Source organism: Mugil cephalus, chromosome 18 (genome assembly GCF_022458985.1).
Source record: "Mugil cephalus isolate CIBA_MC_2020 chromosome 18, CIBA_Mcephalus_1.1, whole genome shotgun sequence".
In the NCBI taxonomy this organism is placed as follows: Eukaryota; Metazoa; Chordata; class Actinopteri; order Mugiliformes; family Mugilidae; genus Mugil; species Mugil cephalus.
The window spans coordinates 3,560,286-3,577,670 of NC_061787.1; the positions used below are offsets into that span (position 1 = coordinate 3,560,286).

General features: G+C 37.5%; 2 protein-coding genes across 2 annotated transcripts in view; both read right to left on the minus strand.

Annotated features, from left to right (window-relative positions):
* LOC124995449 overlaps window positions 1-17,385 on the minus strand; it is a 756,577-nt gene that overhangs the window by 629,922 nt on the left and 109,270 nt on the right. The gene's annotated exons all lie outside the window — the stretch shown is intronic.
* Window positions 689-6,359, minus strand: LOC124995485. Its single transcript, XM_047567888.1, has 5 exons — window positions 6,240-6,359; window positions 4,459-4,776; window positions 2,876-3,193; window positions 2,434-2,578; window positions 689-2,002 (listed from the first exon to the last, which is right to left on the minus strand). Exons 1-4 carry the CDS (start codon window positions 6,310-6,312, stop codon window positions 2,457-2,459), a joined length of 831 nt encoding a protein of 276 aa, XP_047423844.1. The 5' UTR covers window positions 6,313-6,359; the 3' UTR covers window positions 689-2,002; window positions 2,434-2,456.

The window sequence follows — 17,385 nt, forward strand, 5'->3', positions numbered from 1 at the left end:
GATAGACAGGCACCTTGTTTCTGTTGTTTTCACACTCTTCCCTCTCTCCAGAGATCTACACAGGAACTATCTGGACCCCCTCAATCCTGAGTAGTCCTGTAGTTCATACCTGTGTCTGAGTTCAGTTCACTCCAGTGCACAGGAACTGCAGCAGAGGGATGTGAACTTTACTAATCTCCTTTCCACCCTTGCAGCAGGTGTTGGTATCCTTCCTCCTTTGTCATCTTTTGTATAGTTTGGAGGTCTCTGGGTCCCACTGATACAGGCTCTGTCTACCCTTGCTCTCATGCTTCTTCCACCCTGGCCTGGTGTGCAGGGGAGCCTCTGTGGTCACGTTTACAGACCGATCCATCCACGTCAACTCCACTTTCACCACATATTAGTCGACTATGAAAAATTGTTCAAGCCCTACTTTAGGGTCGTTTTTATTTTAAAGGAAAGTTTCCAAAACATATTCTGTGATATACGACTGGAACGTTAGTCCTGTTCTTTTTCATACACAGATTTAATCACGTAAATGTGATTTAAATTTAAGAAAAATCAAACACACAGACCTGCAGTCACTTTGATTAAAGGTTTCATGGAAAACTGAAGAAGAAATTGAATTATTAATCTGATGAAACTCTGTGGGTTTAAAATATTTGTATAACTGTCAACTACTCAGTGAAATGATCAGGATCGACGAACCTTTAAAGAATCACTCAGGACATTTCCTTTATTTTCTTACACTCAACAATTTAAACTTAAACACACATAATAATCAAATTACAGACTCTTCATTAATCCACAGTGTTGCTCTGTGTCTTCATGACTAAAACATGAGCTCTGTCGTTGCAAAGACGAAGAACTCAGATCAATGTCTCACTTCAACCAGATGTGTAAATGGATGAAAGATATTGTTACAGCGCCCCCTGCTGGACAGAAACTGTAACCTGGATCATTTCTTAAACAATAAAAATACAATAAAACTGTATAAACACAGTATTCTTATAGGATTGGGATTACATTTTATTTTATTTTTTTTTATTTTATTTTATTTTATTTTATTTTATTTTACATTTTTATATTTGTTTTGACCTAAAGACATAATATCTTAAACTCTGTAGACGTTTCCCAACAACATTAACTTTAAGATAAACTATAACCACTCAAACCAACTATAACAGACCCTTGTTAAAAGAGACAAGAATTAAAAACATCTAAAATAAATATGGACTGTGGCAGCTAATCAGTTAAATTATTAAAAGCACACAGACATTAAAGCTCAGTCCATCCAGCTCCTCTGCTCAACATCTGTAGCTGCAGCAGCTGTTACCAGGTGCTGGAGTTGGAGGTGGAGGAGCAGAGAAGGAGGTTCGGGTCGGCGGTGCCGTCTGTACGACCACAGTACGTCTGAGACCAGATTCAGACTCTACGGGCGAACACACTCTGTTGGCGTTTACATCCCTCCCTCAGCAACAAGGAAACACCATGCGATGACACGATCCATGTCGCTGTTGCTATGCAACTGGCCAAACAACCACATCACCCTGGACACTGTTTTGCCAACTACTTTTGTATATTTGTTTCCAAGACTAATTCTGTAAATTATTTTATTTTATTTTGCTAGATAATTCTTATTTTTATTTTATTTAATTTTATCTAGTTTTATTTTATCTTTTTGTGTTTTTTATGAGTATTTACTTTATGTGCAAAGAAGCTCTGGTGACAAAGTATTATCCCTCACGGATCATTAAAGTCTTAGTCTGATGAGTTCAGGTTCCAGTATCATTTAATCCTGTAGTCCAGAGTTCAGAGTCCTTGTTTTCCAGTTTGTCCATTTGTGATGAATTTCTCCAGGTCATTTAATACAAACACAGGACTGATCAGATCAATGGAGTCTTCAGATAAAATATTCACGATAAATCTGGTCAGTTTGATCAGAGTCAGGATGAAGCAGAGAGGAGTTGTTGACTTGTTTGGTTCATTTCAAGCCATTGTTCAAACTGTTCCCTCAGTCGTTCTGCTCAATGACAAAAGGATAAAATCAGCATCAAACACAAATATTAACGATAAAGACCAATGTCTACAGATGAAATGAAACCATCTCATCAATCATGATTCCCTCAAGTGATTTTCTGTTTTCTCCTCATTTCAGTGAGTTGAGTGTTTTCATATCATGGATGTAGTTGAACTCTGCTTCCAGTCAGTCTGACTCTCACACTGTGACTCAAATCATCTTTGTAGCTGAGACAGTGGTTCATTGAAAGCTGGAGTTAAACTGACTCATTCATTCACTAAATAAACTACAGCAGATAATTAGATAAAATCACTGGAGGAAACACATGTTAGAACATTAGTTGTAACTTCATGGCAACAATATTCTCCTTTAACATGGTAACTTATGTAGTGTGGTTCATTCAGAGCAGCAGAGAATTTTATACATTTACTTACATATTGGACTGTTATGGGTTCATTCAGTCTTTGTATACATATATGCATGCTGCTATGCATAGGCATGGGAGTATGCATATGCCTATGCCTATGATTACTGCTACGACTATTCCAAATATGATGAATCCAAATGCGACCGAATTATCTGAAAAACAAAAACAGTTCATTGAATTGTCTCTGGATGCCTCCAGATAGTTTTTGTCATACAGATATTACAATAAACAGACAGTCTTAGTTCATGAGGTCCTAACTTTAACTTTAATCTTATAAAGTTCTCAGTTATTATTGCAACACAGCACATACATTATATTTAAAATAAACAGTGAAAACATGTTTTTTATCTCTAACGTTTCTTAAATCATCTGTTCCTCTGTCAAAAATTTCCAACTGATAGTATTGAGTGAATGAAATCTTATTTAGATTTTTTCTTTGTCTTTCATACCGTCTGTTTCCAGGTTGATGATTGACGTCTTGACTCCACTGGTTGTCCTCGTGTAACACTCATATTGTCCCCGGTCTTCAGCCTTCATCCATGACAGCTGCAGTGAGGCGTCTCCTCTGAAGATCTGATCCTTGGACAGTGACGTCCTGCCTCTGAAGTTCTGGTCCTGGTCTCCAAGCTGGTCTTGATTCTTGGAAAATGAGTGAACACGAGGGCGTCCTTCTGTCAGCTTAGTCCACTGGATGGATACTAGATGGCCTTCCTGGAAACTACACGGTAACATGCAGTTTCCAATTGCATAACAGGTCACGTCAGTATCTGAAACATCAAGAAAAATGAATTGATCTGGTTTTAGAAAAAAGCTGCATAGGAAGTTATGAGTCATGAGAACCTGCTCTAAAAAAAACAGTCACCAACGTAGAGCAAAAAAACATGATAAATTTGTCCTAATTTGTTCTAATTAGTCAACTGTAGTGACAGAGTCCTCTACTGAAGCCACTACTGGCTGATAATGGGTCTGTTATTTAGACGTGTACCTGAAAACAAATCGATAACATCTTTTCCAACCTTTCAGTTTCTCAGTGTATTTTATTTCTTGGATCTTCTCCAGTAAATAGTCTGTTACTTCCTATAAGTTAGACATAAACCACCATTCCAGCACAGTCAAAAACAGTTTTCTTCCCCATCAGCATCTTTGTTTCTGTAAATGTCATTGTATTTGTGTTCAAGAATAATTCATAAATATATGTTGTTATATAATTATGATAAAATGTTAAAAGACTAAGTTCATATGTGTTCAAGAAGTAATGGATTTATTTCATTGTATTTACATCATTTATTTCATTGTTACTGTTGTACTAATGTTCGTTGCTTTGTGCTACACAGATAAAATAACAACTGTACATTGAAGGCATCGTCTAAGATGTGTTCAGGAACTCTCTCATGACCAAAGAGGTATTTTTCTTTATATTTGTAATGCATTTTGTTTGTATTTACACAGCGTAATATATATTCTTTAAGTTATTCCATGTGCAGTCATTACTGTGGACTCATATATCTTACTGTAAACAGTTCTGAATGTTGGATGGAGGGAAAGCCTAAATAAACATCAGTTTCAAAGAATGTTTAAATATAAAGAACTACAATAAAATGAAAACTTGCATCTTAATTCTGTCCTCATCATAAATGTCTCGTATTCTGTGTTGTGGTTTAACCTGAGGTGTTTGTTTCCACAACTCAATAGTTCTCTTACTTTCATTGTGTTACTACATCACCTCAAATGAGTGAAGTATTAAAAGTATCGATATTTTGATTTGAGAATCAATTTTAGAGCATAAAGATGTGGTATTGATATTTGCTGACATGAGAGAACGTGACTGTAACATAACGGAATAATCTCCAGATCAAACCCTGCTTCTCAAAAGTTAACAAAAACACATTTTTATCTCTAACTGTTCTTCAACCATCTATCTATTCCTCTGTCAACAAATCTAACTGATCAAAAGCAACTATGAACAGATTCTACTAACTAGTACTGAGTGAGTGGGAAAAACCTGACTTAGATTTTTCTTTGTCTCTCATACCTTTGACTTTCAGGTTGATGATTGACCTCTCAATTCCGCTGGTTGTCCTCGTGTAACACTGATATTGTCCCCAGTCCTCAGACGTGACTCCTGTCAGCAGCAGTGAGGCGTTTCCTCTGGAGATCTGATCCTTGAACAGTGACGTCCTGTTTCCGAAGTTCTGGTCCTGGTCTTCAAGCTGGTCTTGATTCTTGGAAAATGAGTGAACACGAGGGAGTCCTTCTGTCAGTTTAGTCCAGTGGATGACTACTTCAGGGTCTTTCTGGAAACTACACGGTAAGATGCAGCTTTCCTCGACATAACAGGACACGTCAGTATCTGAAACATCAAGAAAAATGATCTGGTTTTAGAAAACAGCTGCAGAGGAAGTCATGAGTCATGGGAACCTGCTCTAAAAGACAACGGTCACCAACGTAGAGCAAAAAATATCTGAAGAACCATTCAGTGAAACAAGTTCTGATTTGCTGTGGTGGTTACCACACATGACTCTCTGGGTTCTCCTTTCCTTTTTGGGGCCAGTTACAGAAAATGAATGAATGAAATTCTAATTTGATTATGTGAACCAAGTGTTGATTAAATGAGCTGCTGTTACTGTGTAAACCTGGATTTGTGCATAAGGACCCTGTGTTTTAAATAGGTTATTAAGTCTGGTCCATCTACACATTCCTGTATTTCCACATTCTGCTGTTGATCAAATGGTCCTGATGTGTAACAGGGCTCTGGACCTGGATATTCAGGCTGTTTGGTCTCTACAGAGTCTGTGTTTCCTCATTTTAACTTCTATTTAAGCATCCAGTATTTTATTTGTATTAAAATTAGAATAATTTTCAAAATAGTGTAAAAATCCAGTGTTTTTATGAGTTACTCTTCTAATTTAGAATATGTAAGTGTAAAAAATATTCTTTAATTAGCCATTATAATTCATTCATTAATGAATGGCTATTTAATTTATGTATGTACCGTATATACAATACTCCTTGATGGTTTCTATAAACTGCTGATTTGTACTGACTTGAAGGGGCAGAACTTGACTGTGGTGATGATTTGGTTCTTGTGGGGGGGTTGGTGGACAGTACCAGGGTCGGATGCTTCAAGTGCATGTGACGGTACATTACAGTAGTTGACAGATGTTTGACATTTCATCCTCTGCTAATTTGACTTTTACACACATTACATTATATCAGTCTGGTTTTATCAATCGATCAATCAAATTTATTCATTGCCCAAATCCATGAGGAGAACTAACAAGGAGGCTACTTTCCACTGTGTTACTACATTACCTCAAATGACTGAAGCTTTTAGAGCATATAGACCTGCTATGGAGGTATCGATATTTGCTGACATGAGAGAACGTGACTGAAAACGTGTCAGTACTAATGCAACGTAATAATAGAATAAGATTAAACTCTGCTTCGCAAAAGTTATAAACTGCCTTCGCAACCAATTAAGGTAAATATATATATATATTACAAAAATAGTGATGTAGTTCTGTAGTTCTGTAGTTGTCCTGTTTTGTCCCAACAGATTTGATCAGTGTCAGTCAGACTTTCTATTTCACTGGAACCCACGAATGCCACTCATGCTTACGAGGAGACACACAAACATTCACCACGGTCACATGAGGAAAGGCAACTTTTTCATATGATGCTTTTTTTTTTTTTGCTTGTTTGTTTTCGAATACAAATCATTTTAAAAGTGAATACGGGTTCGGCTACACCCCATACGTGATACATCACATGTTTTCTTGTAAAGACATTTCCTGTCTTCGTAAAGACACTCACCTCCTCTTACAAGAATCATCATCCACAGGAAAGTCACCAGAGACACGGAGCAGTTGATCCTGATCATCCTCATGTTATATTTAATAAAAGTACGATGAAGAAGCAGTGGACTGAAACATAGAGAGAAGCTTAGTTTCCTCAAGGCTGGTGTTTATCTCTGCAGCATCAGAGTAGAACTGAGTGAAAAACAGGAAGTAACTTCTTAGATTGTGAAATGAAAGTAAGTCAGCACCAATAAACACACTGGAAGAAGTCAGATTAGTTAGAAACATTTATTTGGCGGCAGTGGAACAAACTAACCAAATACATTTACTCAAGTACTATATTGAAGTATATTTTGCAGTACGACTCCTTCAGTACTGCTTCATCAATCACATTTTATTCTACTTTATTCTTTTTTCCTTGAAACCAGGCAGCTTCAGTTACTTTTCAGATTCTTAAATATTATTGATAATGTTGACGAGTAAAAGCTCCACAACTTTATTTTGACACTGATTCTTTGTGCTGCTGATCTGGAACAAAAGTTTGACATTTAACCATCAGAGCTGTTATTTAAAGACATGGAGGAAGAGCAGTTTGCTGTTACATAACACCTCTCCTCTGAAACACTGAAAAGGCCGGATATGCTGCCTCTGTTGCTGATGAAATATTTTAACTGCTGTGAATGACACTTTTCTAAATACTGAAAAAATGGCCACACAGAACAATGTAATTTAATGTACAATAAAATGTGTATATTTCACTTTATGTTTAGTGTCTATTTACAGAATTATTTATTATTTATGTCCTGCTCTATGAACTAAACCTAGATATATATATTTTTTTAATCCAGTGACGAAACTGAAAGTGGCCTCTTCACAGTCACATGAACACATTCACACACAAACATTCACACAACAGCACCAACTCGAAAAGTTTTTGTGTGTCTGTATATGGAGTGAAACTTTGGTTAAAACATCCACAGATGTAAACTTTTCTATAAACATGTGGTCTGGTCACAGTATAAAGAGAGTGTGTCTTAATACTTGTGTTACATCGATATTCTGTCCATCTGTGCTTGTTGTTCCTGTGTATCTTTCTGTTATTGTTGTTTCTTACCATTGTTGATATGTAATTACTATTATAATTTAAGTTAATGGTTACCTCCTAGTCAGTGTCACATGGTTCTATTCTTCACACATATTTTGGTTATATAATGTAAATACTGTGGAATGAGGTCATTATAATCTGGTATAGGCCTGTTTGTTAAATGTTTGTTGTGTTTAATTATGATGAGAAATGGGGGTGAAATAAGTTTTCCTTCCACCCACTCCTGTTGGAGCCTACATGAACAGATTTTAATATTTAACCTGAATGTCTTCTGCTGAAAATAGTTGTTGATTATTAGATCCTTGTATATGGTGATCATTTTGTTGTAAAATGTTTTACTCACTCACTCGAAATGAATAAATAAATAAAAGATATTGAAGTATATTATGCAGTAAGACCCCTCATTTGTTGTCAGCTCAAGAGAAATTTGTTTGTTGTTGTTGTTGTTTTTGGTTTGATTGTTTATTTGTTTCTCACCTCAAAGTCAAAGTAAACATAAAACAGGGGCTTCGGTGTTTTGCTCGTGGACACTTCAGCATGTGGCTTTGTTACATGCCAAGAGTGGAAGTTTGTGTGTGTGTGTGTGTGTCTCTCCCTCTTTTCCTGCAGGTGAGTGTTAGAAGATTGGCTGCCACCTGTGAGCTCCAGCACGGGACCCTATTGGCTCGCTCCTCTCACCAGCTGGCCAATCGGAGACAGAGGAAATGACTTGGGACCCTTCTCTTGCTCTGATGCTTGTTGGACCTTGCTGTTGTTTGATAAAGGTTTGTGGTGGGAAGGTAGAGTCTAGATAGGGCTGGGTACCCTATACACTCTGCACTCACCTGGTTGACACTGTTATTGCACTAGTTAATGGGTTGAAGCCTCCAATGTAAGTTTTGTTTAAGCACCGGTTGTAGAGAAGATAGACATGCACCTTGTTTCTGTTGTTTTCACACTGTCCCCTCTCTCCAGAAATCTACACAGAAACCATCTGGACCCCCTCAATCCTGAGTAATCCTGTAGTTCATACCTGTGTGTGAGTTCAGTTCACCCCAATGCACAGGAACTGCAGCAGAGGGATGTGAACTTTACAAATCTCCTTTCCACCCTTGCAGCAGGTGTTGGTATCCTTCCTCCTTTGTCATCTTTTGTATAGTTTGGAGGTCTCTGGGTCCCACTGATACAGGCTCTGTCTACCCTTGCTCTCATGCTTCTTCCACCCTGGCCTGGTGTGCAGGGGAGACTCTGTGGTCACGTTTACAGACCGATCCATCCACGTCCATTAGTCGAAAAAATGTTCAACCCCTTCTTCAGGGTCGTCTTTCTTTTCAAGGAAAGTTTCCAAAACATATTCTGTGACATACGACTGGAATGTTAGTCCTTTTTCTTTTTTATGCACAGATTTAATCACACAAATGTGATTTAAATTTAAGAAAAATCAAATACACAGACCTGCAGTCAGTTTTATTTAAAAACACAGAAGAAACAACAGGTTTCAAAGGATGAAAAACTACAGTTTGATTAAAGGTTTCATAGAAAACTGAAGAAGAAAGTTTTGAAGTGATTACTTGACTGACAACAGGTGTAATCAGGCCTGGGTGTGGCTAGAGATCATGAACTCAGATGTGATAAACTGCAGTTAAGTTTTAACAGGGGAGGCAAACACTTTCTCACACAAGGTTCATCTAGGTTTGTTTTTTTTCCTTTATGCACAGATTTAATCACACAACCTGTTTATTGTTCAAAACTATTAAAAATCCACCATCTTATAAGATATTATACATGATATTATACATCAAAAATCGTATTCAAGCCATTCAACAAATCTACCTAGTAATATACAAAATTTATTCAAAGTTCGGGAGAGAATATATTCATAGGATACGGAGATTTAACATTATATAAAGTCCGAACCACTCGAAAAAGTTTTTGTGTGTCTGTACGCGTGAAACTTTGGAACAGTCTGGATATCCAACACAAACAAAGGCAAAACATCCATAGTTTGATGGTTTATTTGTTTCTTACAGTCAAAGTAAACATAAAACAGGGGCTTCGGTGTTTTGCTCGTGGACACTTCAGCATGTGGCTTTGTTACGTGCCAAGAGTGGAAGTTTGTGTGTGTGTCTGTGTGTGTTTCTCCCTCTTTTCCTGCAGGTGAGTGTTAGAAGATTGGCTGCCACCTGTGAGCTCCAGCATGGGACCCTATTGGTTCACTCCTCTCACCAGGTGGCCAATCGGAGACAGAGGAAATGACTTGGGACCCTTCTCTTGCTCTGATGCTTGTTGGACCTTGCTGTTGTTTGATAAAGGTTTGTGGTGGGAAGGTAGAGTCTAGATAGGGCTGGGGTACCCTATACACTCTGCACTCACCTGGTTGACACTGTTGTTGCACTAGTTAATGGGTTGAAGCCTCCAATGTAAGTTTTGTTTAAGCACCGGCTGTAGAGAAGATAGACATGCACCTTGTTTCTGTTGTTTTCACACTCTCTCCTCTCTCCAGAGATCTACGCAGAAACTATCTGGACCCCCTCAATCCTGAGTAGTCCTGTAGTTCATACCTGTGTGTGAGTTCAATTCACTCCAATGCACAGGAACTGCAGCAGAGGGATGTGAACTTTACAAATCTCCTTTCCACCCTTGCAGCAGGTGTTGGTATCCTTCCTCCTTTGTCATCTTTTGTATAGTTTGGAGGTCTCTGGGTCCCACTGATACAGGCTCTGTCTACCCTTGCTCTCATGCTTCTTCCACCCTGGCCTGGTGTGCAGGGGAGACTCTGTGGTCACGTTTACAGACCGATCCATCCACGTCAACTCCACTTTCACCACATATTAGTCGACTATGAAAAATTGTTCAAGCCCTACTTTAGGGTCGTTTTTCTTTTCAAGGAAAGTTTCCAAAACATATTCTGTGACATACGACTGGAATGTTAGTCCTGTTCTTTTTCATACACAGATTTAATCACGTAAATGTGATTTAAATTTAAGAAAAATCAAACACACAGACCTGCAGTCACTTTGATTAAAGGTTTCATTGAAAACTGAAGAAGAAATTGAATTATTAATCTGATGAAACTCTGTGGGTTTAAAACATTTGTATAACTGTCAACTACTCAGTGAAATGATCAGGATGGACAAACCTTTAAAGAATCACTCAGGACATTTCCTTTATTTTCTTACACTCAACAATTTAAACTTAAACACACATAATAATCAAATTACAGACTCTTCATTAATCCACAGTGTTGCTCTGTGTCTTCATGACTAAAACATGAGCTCTGTCGTTGCACAGACTAAGAACTCAGATCAATGTCTCACTTCAACCAGATGTGTAAATGGATGAAAGATATTGTTACAGCGCCCCCTGCTGGACAGAAACTGGAACCTGGATAATTTCTTTATAAAAATACAATAAAACTGTATAAACACAGTATTCTTATAGGATTGGGATTACATTTTATTTTATTTTATTTTACATTTTTATATTTGTTTTGACCTAAAGACATAAGATCTTAAACTCTGTAGACGTTTCCCAACAACATTAACTTTCAGATAAACTCTAACCACTCAAACCAACTATAACAGACCCTTTTTAAAAGAGACAAGAATTAAAAACATCTAAAAAAAATATGGACTGTGGCAGCTAAACAGTCAAATTATTAAAAGCACACAGACATTAAAGCTCAGTCCATCCACATCCTCTGCTCAACATCTGTAGCTGCAGCAGCTGTTACCAGGTGCTGGAGTTGGAGGTGGAGGAGCAGAGAAGGAGGTTCGGGTCGGCGGTGCCGTCTGTACGACCACAGTACTTCTGAGACCAGATTCAGACTCTACGGGCGAACACACTCTGTTGGCGTTTACATCCCTCCCTCATCAACAAGGAAACACCATGCGATGACACGATCCATGTCGCTATTGCTATGCAACTGGCCAAACAACCACATCACCCTGGACACTGTTTTGCCAACTACTTTTGTATATTTGTTTCCAAGACTAATTCTGTAAATTATTTTATTTTATTTTGCTAGATAATTCTTATTTTTATTTTATTTTATTTTATCTAGTTTTATTTTATCTTTTTGTGTTTTTTATGAGTATTTACTTTTATGTGCAAAGAAGCTCTGGTGACAAAGTATTTTCCCTCATGGATCATTAAAGTCTTAGTCTGATGAGTTCAGGTTCCAGTTTCTTAAGTATCATTTAATCCTGTAGTCCAGAGTTCAGAGTCCTTTTTTTCCAGTTTGTCCATATGTGATGAATTTCTCCAGGTCATTTAATACAAACACAGGACTGATCAGATCAATGGAGTCTTCAGATAAAATATTCACGATAAATCTGGTCAGTTTGATCAGAGTCAGGATGAAGCAGAGAGGAGTTGTTGACTTATTGGTTGGATCCAAATGTGACCTCTTATCCATTTCAAGCCTCACCCACCGTTCCCTCAGTCGTTCTGCTCAATGACAAAAGGATGAACGCCTCCTGGAATATTTAACAGACTGAATGAATGAGGAGGTAACAGCGCCCCCTGCTGGACTGAAACTAGAAACACAGATCACTCATTAGAACTGGAGATTTATCTCATCTACTACAGCTTATCCTCACTATTGTTTAACTATGTAATCAAAGGCAGACAGAAAATCCACTTATTTTAAAAGAACATGTCTCATTAAAGCTGCTTCACTTTTTTCACATTCACTCTGATTCACTCTGTCTAAAATATATAGCACATACACACACACACAAAGAGGGAAAAACAGACAGGTCAATGCAGAGACATGAACACACTTGTCTCTATGAGTTAATAACTTCATCTCTCTGTCACAACAAACTTTGTAGCTACAAATCACAGCAGAGCAACATAAACATTTTATTTTTAGTCAACAACATTTCAGAGTGTGTGCACATACATACATGTGTAGAACATACATGTGAGTTCAGTTCACTCCAATGCACAGGAACTGCAGCAGAGAGATGTGAACTTTATAAATCTCCTTTCCACCCTTGCAGCAGGTGTTGGTATCCTTCCTCCTTTGTCATTTATTGTATAGTTTGGAGGTCTCTGGGTCCCACTGATACAGGCTCTGTCTACCCTTGCTCTCATGCTTCTTCCACCCTGGCCTGGTGTGCAGGGGAGCCTCTGTGGTCACGTTTACAGACCGATCCATCCTCGTCAACTTAGACAAATTGTTCAAGCCCTGCTTCAGGGTCGTGTTTCTTTACAAAAAAAGTTTCCAAAACATATTCTGTGACATACGACTGGAATGTTAGTCCACTTATTTATTACAGATCAGTAATTATAAAAAAAGTTTGGGGTCTAAATTACTCTTCTTAACAAGGAGCTTCAGCACCACAGTTTTGAAGGCAGTGGTGAAGATCAGATCAGTGTGATCAGAGTCACTTCATTCTTCATGTGGATCAAGCAGATGACTGTTGTTGTCTTGTTGTTGGTTTTCACCATTTAGAGGAGATGATGGTTCAGATGTTCCACGACTCTGGTAAATGAAAATGGAAAAATATCAGCATCAAACACAAATATTAACAATAAAGATCAAGGTCTACAGATGAAATGAAACCATCTCATCAATCATGATTCCTTCGTGTGATTTTCTGTTTTCTCCTCATTTCAGTGAGTTGAGTGTTTTCATATCATGGATGTAGTTGAACTCTGCTTCCAGTCAGTCTGACTCTCACACTGTGACTCAAATCATCTTTGTAGCTGAGACAGTGGTTCATTGAAAGCTGGAGTTAAACTGATTCATTCATTCACTAAATAAACTACAGCAGATAATTAGATAAAATCACTGGAGGAAACACATGTTAGAACATTAGTTGCAACTTCATGGCAACAATATTCTCCTTTAACATGGTAACTTATGTAGTGTGGTTCATTCAGAGCAGCAGAGAATTTTACACATTTACTTACATATTGGACTGTTGTGGGTTTGTCGACCTTGTCACTTTAAACAGGAATCTTTAGAAAAGAAATCACCAATACAAACAAAATGTAACAAACAATACAAATTGAGGCAGAATGTTGCTTTACCTTTTATCTTTTTACGGTATCTGTAGACGACTACTACTCCTACTACTGCTGCTACTGCGATGGTGAGTCCAACTATGAGTGGAATATCTGAAAAAGAAAAACAGTCTCTGGATGATTCAAGATAGATTCAATAATTAGACAGTCTTAGTTCATGAGGTCCTAACTTTGCTACTTTAACTTTTAGGTCTCAGTAATTATTTTAACACAGCACACACATTACATGTTTTTAGATCTAACTTTTGTTATTTGCTTCTAGGTTCTGTATTTTCTTTGTATCTTTGTCTCTCATACTGTTCATATTCAGGTTGACGATTGACTTCTTGATTCCAGTGGTTGTCCTTGTGTAACACAGATATTGTCCCTTGTCCTCATCCTTGACTCCTGTCAGCAGCAGTGAGGCGTTTCCTTTGGGGATCTGATCCTTGAACAGTGACGTCCTGTTTCTGAAGTTCTGGTCCTGGTCTTCATTCTGGTCTTGGTTCTTGGAAAATGAGTGAACACGAGGGAGTCCTTCTGTCAGCTTAGTCCACTTGATGACTACTTCAGGGTCTTTCTGGAAACTACACGGTAAGATGCAGCTCTTCTCGATATCACAGTTCACGTCAGTATCTGAAACATCAAGAAAATTGAATTGATCTGGTTTTAGAAAACAGCTGCAGAGGAAGTCATGAGTCATGGGAACCTGCTCTGAAAGACAATGGTCACCAACATAGAGCAACAAATATCTGAAGAACCATTCAGTGAAACAAGTTCTGATTTGCTGTGGTGGTTACCACTGATGACTCTCTGGGTTCTCCTTTCATTTTTGGGGCCAAATACAGAAAATGAATGAATGAAATTCTAATTTGATTATGTGAACCAAGTATCGATTAAATGAGCTGCTGTTACTGTGTAAACCTGGATTTGTACATAAGGACCCTGTGTTTTAAAAAGGTGATTAAGTCTGGTCCATCTACACATTCCTGTATTTCCACATTCTGCTGTTGATCAAATGGTCCTGATGTGTAACTCTGTAATGTCTGTTATTTGATGTGCAGTCATTAATGTGAACCAACATATTTAAATGTTTATGTTCTCAAGGCATGAAGGCATGAGGGAATGATGGATGAAGGGAAAGCCTAAATAAATGTCAGTCTATAAGAACCTGATCCGTGTCTGTTATAAAAAGAGCTACAATAATCAATGAACGTAAAACAATAGTCTAAATTAGTGATGTTTGACACCACTGATTTCCTCATTTAAAATCCACACTGGTAACGGTGATACCGATCCAGTGTTGATACGTATGATGGTGAGCCCTACTCAGAAATCACCCTGGAGGTTGAAGATGATGTGAGATTCAAGTGCATGCACTAGAATGGGAGCAACAAGTTCTTCTGGCCAAATCCACAGGATGATATTCATTGGTACACAAATGACCAGACTGTGTGTGTGATGAAAGAGCCACAACTTTTTTTTTTTAAAAAAGGTCTGTCCAGCTGGAGAAGATGCTGTTAAATGGTAAAGTTAATGTCAGTGATATTTATGTTAAGTTCTTTAATGTGAACGTTGAATGAATGAGATGTGTTATTGCTTATGTGTGGGGGTGGGTGGTTGGATGGGACTGGCTTAAGCGGTGATGATAAACTTTCATTTTACTTTCATTAATGCCATGTGTTTTTCACTGATAAGAGGTCCACCCTGTTGCTTGTTTCAAATTGCCAAATTGAACCCACTTAAAAGTATAAGAAAAATTCCACTGAAATTTACTTTAATTCAAAAAGAAATGTGTTGAAATTACACCATGTCTTAAAATAGATCTTTATGTGAATATACTTGTTTGGGAATATTAAAATAAATATTTCAAGGGTAAGTTAAGGGATATTTTAACTTTCAGTAAATGGAATTATTATAATAAGTGTGCATTCAAAACATATATTAATAGAGATGAGAATGTCCCGTAACAGGGTGGACATTTGGTCAAAATCATCAGATCATTAATATCCTGAGCTGGACCAATATAGTTTTCCTATAGTTTAATGAGTCCTCCTTCAGATAAAATACAACAAACAGGGAAAATTCTTCTTCTTTTTTTTTTTTTTTTGATGGAGTAAACCAGGCTGAAATGCCACCAAATAGTAAGAATTATCCATATAGGACACAATCATACGAAATATGTGAAATCGTGCTTCAACTCAGTAGTTTAGTTACTTTCCACTGTGTTCCTACATTACCTCCAATGGCTGATGTAGCGAAATTATCAAACATTTCATTTGAGGTTCGATTTTAGAGCCTTAAAGATCTGGTGTTTGAGGTGTTGATAATTGCTGACATGAGAGAAAGTGACTGCAGACGTCTCAATACTAACGTAAAGTAACAGAAAAATCTTGTAAAAGTTATTTTAAAGTTAATTCAGGTTCATCTTCACCTCTTCCTGATCTATAATCTAATGAGAATAAATGTGACGTCCACACTCACCTGCTCTGACAAGAATCATCATCCACAGGAAAGTCAGCAGAGACATGGAGCAGTTGATCCTGATCATCCTCATGTTATATTTAATAAAAGTACCATGAAGAAGCAGTGGACTGAAACATAGAGAAGAAGTTTGAAGGCTGGTGTTTATCTCTGCAGTGAAAAGTGGGAAGTAACTTCTTCTTAAATGTTAAAATGAAAGTAAGTCAGCGCCAATAAACACATTGGAAGAAGTCAGATTAGTTAGAAACATTTATTTGGTTGCAGTGGAACAAACTAACAAAATACATTTACTCTAGTACTATACTGAAGTATATTTTCCAGTACGACTCCTTCAGTACTGCTTCATCAATAATATTTTATTCTACTTTATTCTTTTTAACTGAAACCAGGCAGATTCAGTTACTTTTCAGATTCTTAAATATTATCATCAAATAAAAGAAAATAATCTTGATGAGTAAAAACTCAACTTTATTTTGACATTCGTTCTTTGTGCTGCTGATCTGGAACAAAAGTTTGACATTTAACCATCAGAGCTGTTATTTAAAGACATGGAGGAAGAGCAGAGAGCAGGTTTCTAAAGGTAAAAACACTTTAAATGTTCCTGAGACTAAAAATGTGTTCAGAAAAACAGTGAAAGGGTTAATAATGAGTTGTACTAAAACTGTAGTGTCCTATGTGAACACTGAAATATTTAACAGACTGAATGAATGAGGAGGTAACAGCGCCACCTTCTGGACTGAAACTAGAAACAGATCACTTGTTAGAACTAGAGATTTATCTCATCTACTACAGCTTATCCTCACTATTGTTTAACTATGTAATCAAAGGCAGACAGAAAATCCACTTATTTTAAAAGAACATGTCTCATTAAAGCTGCTTCATTTTCACATTCACTCTGATTCACTCTGTCTAAAGGATATAGCACATACACACATACACAAAGAGAAACAAACAGACAGGTCAATGCAGAGACATGAACACACTTGTCTCCATGAGCTAATAACTTCATCTCTCTGTCTACAAACTTTGTAGCTACAAATCACAGCAGAGCAACATAAATATTTTATTTTATCTCCTTTCCACCCTTGCAGCAGGTGTTGGTATCCTTCCTCCTTTGTCATCTTTTGTATAGTTTGGAGGTCTCTGGGTCCCACTGATACAGGCTCTGTCTACCCTTGCTCTCATGCTTCTTCCACCCTGGCCTGGTGTGCAGGGGAGCCTCTGCGGTCACGTTTACAGACCGATCCATCCACGTCAACTTAGACAAAATGTTCAACCCCGTCTTCAGGGTCGTCTTTCTTTACAAAAAAAAGTTTCCAAAACATATTCTGTGACATACGACTGGAATGTTAGTCCACTTATTTATTACAGATCAGTAATTATTAAAAAAGTTTGGGGTCTAAATAACTCTTCTTAACAAGGAGCTTCACCACCACAGTTTTGAAGTCAGTGGTGAAGATCAGATCAGTGTGATCAGAGTCACTTCATTCTTCATGTGGATCAAGCAGATGACTGTTGTTGACTTGTTGTTGTTTTTCACCATTTAGAGGAGATTATGTTTCAGATGTTCCACGACTCT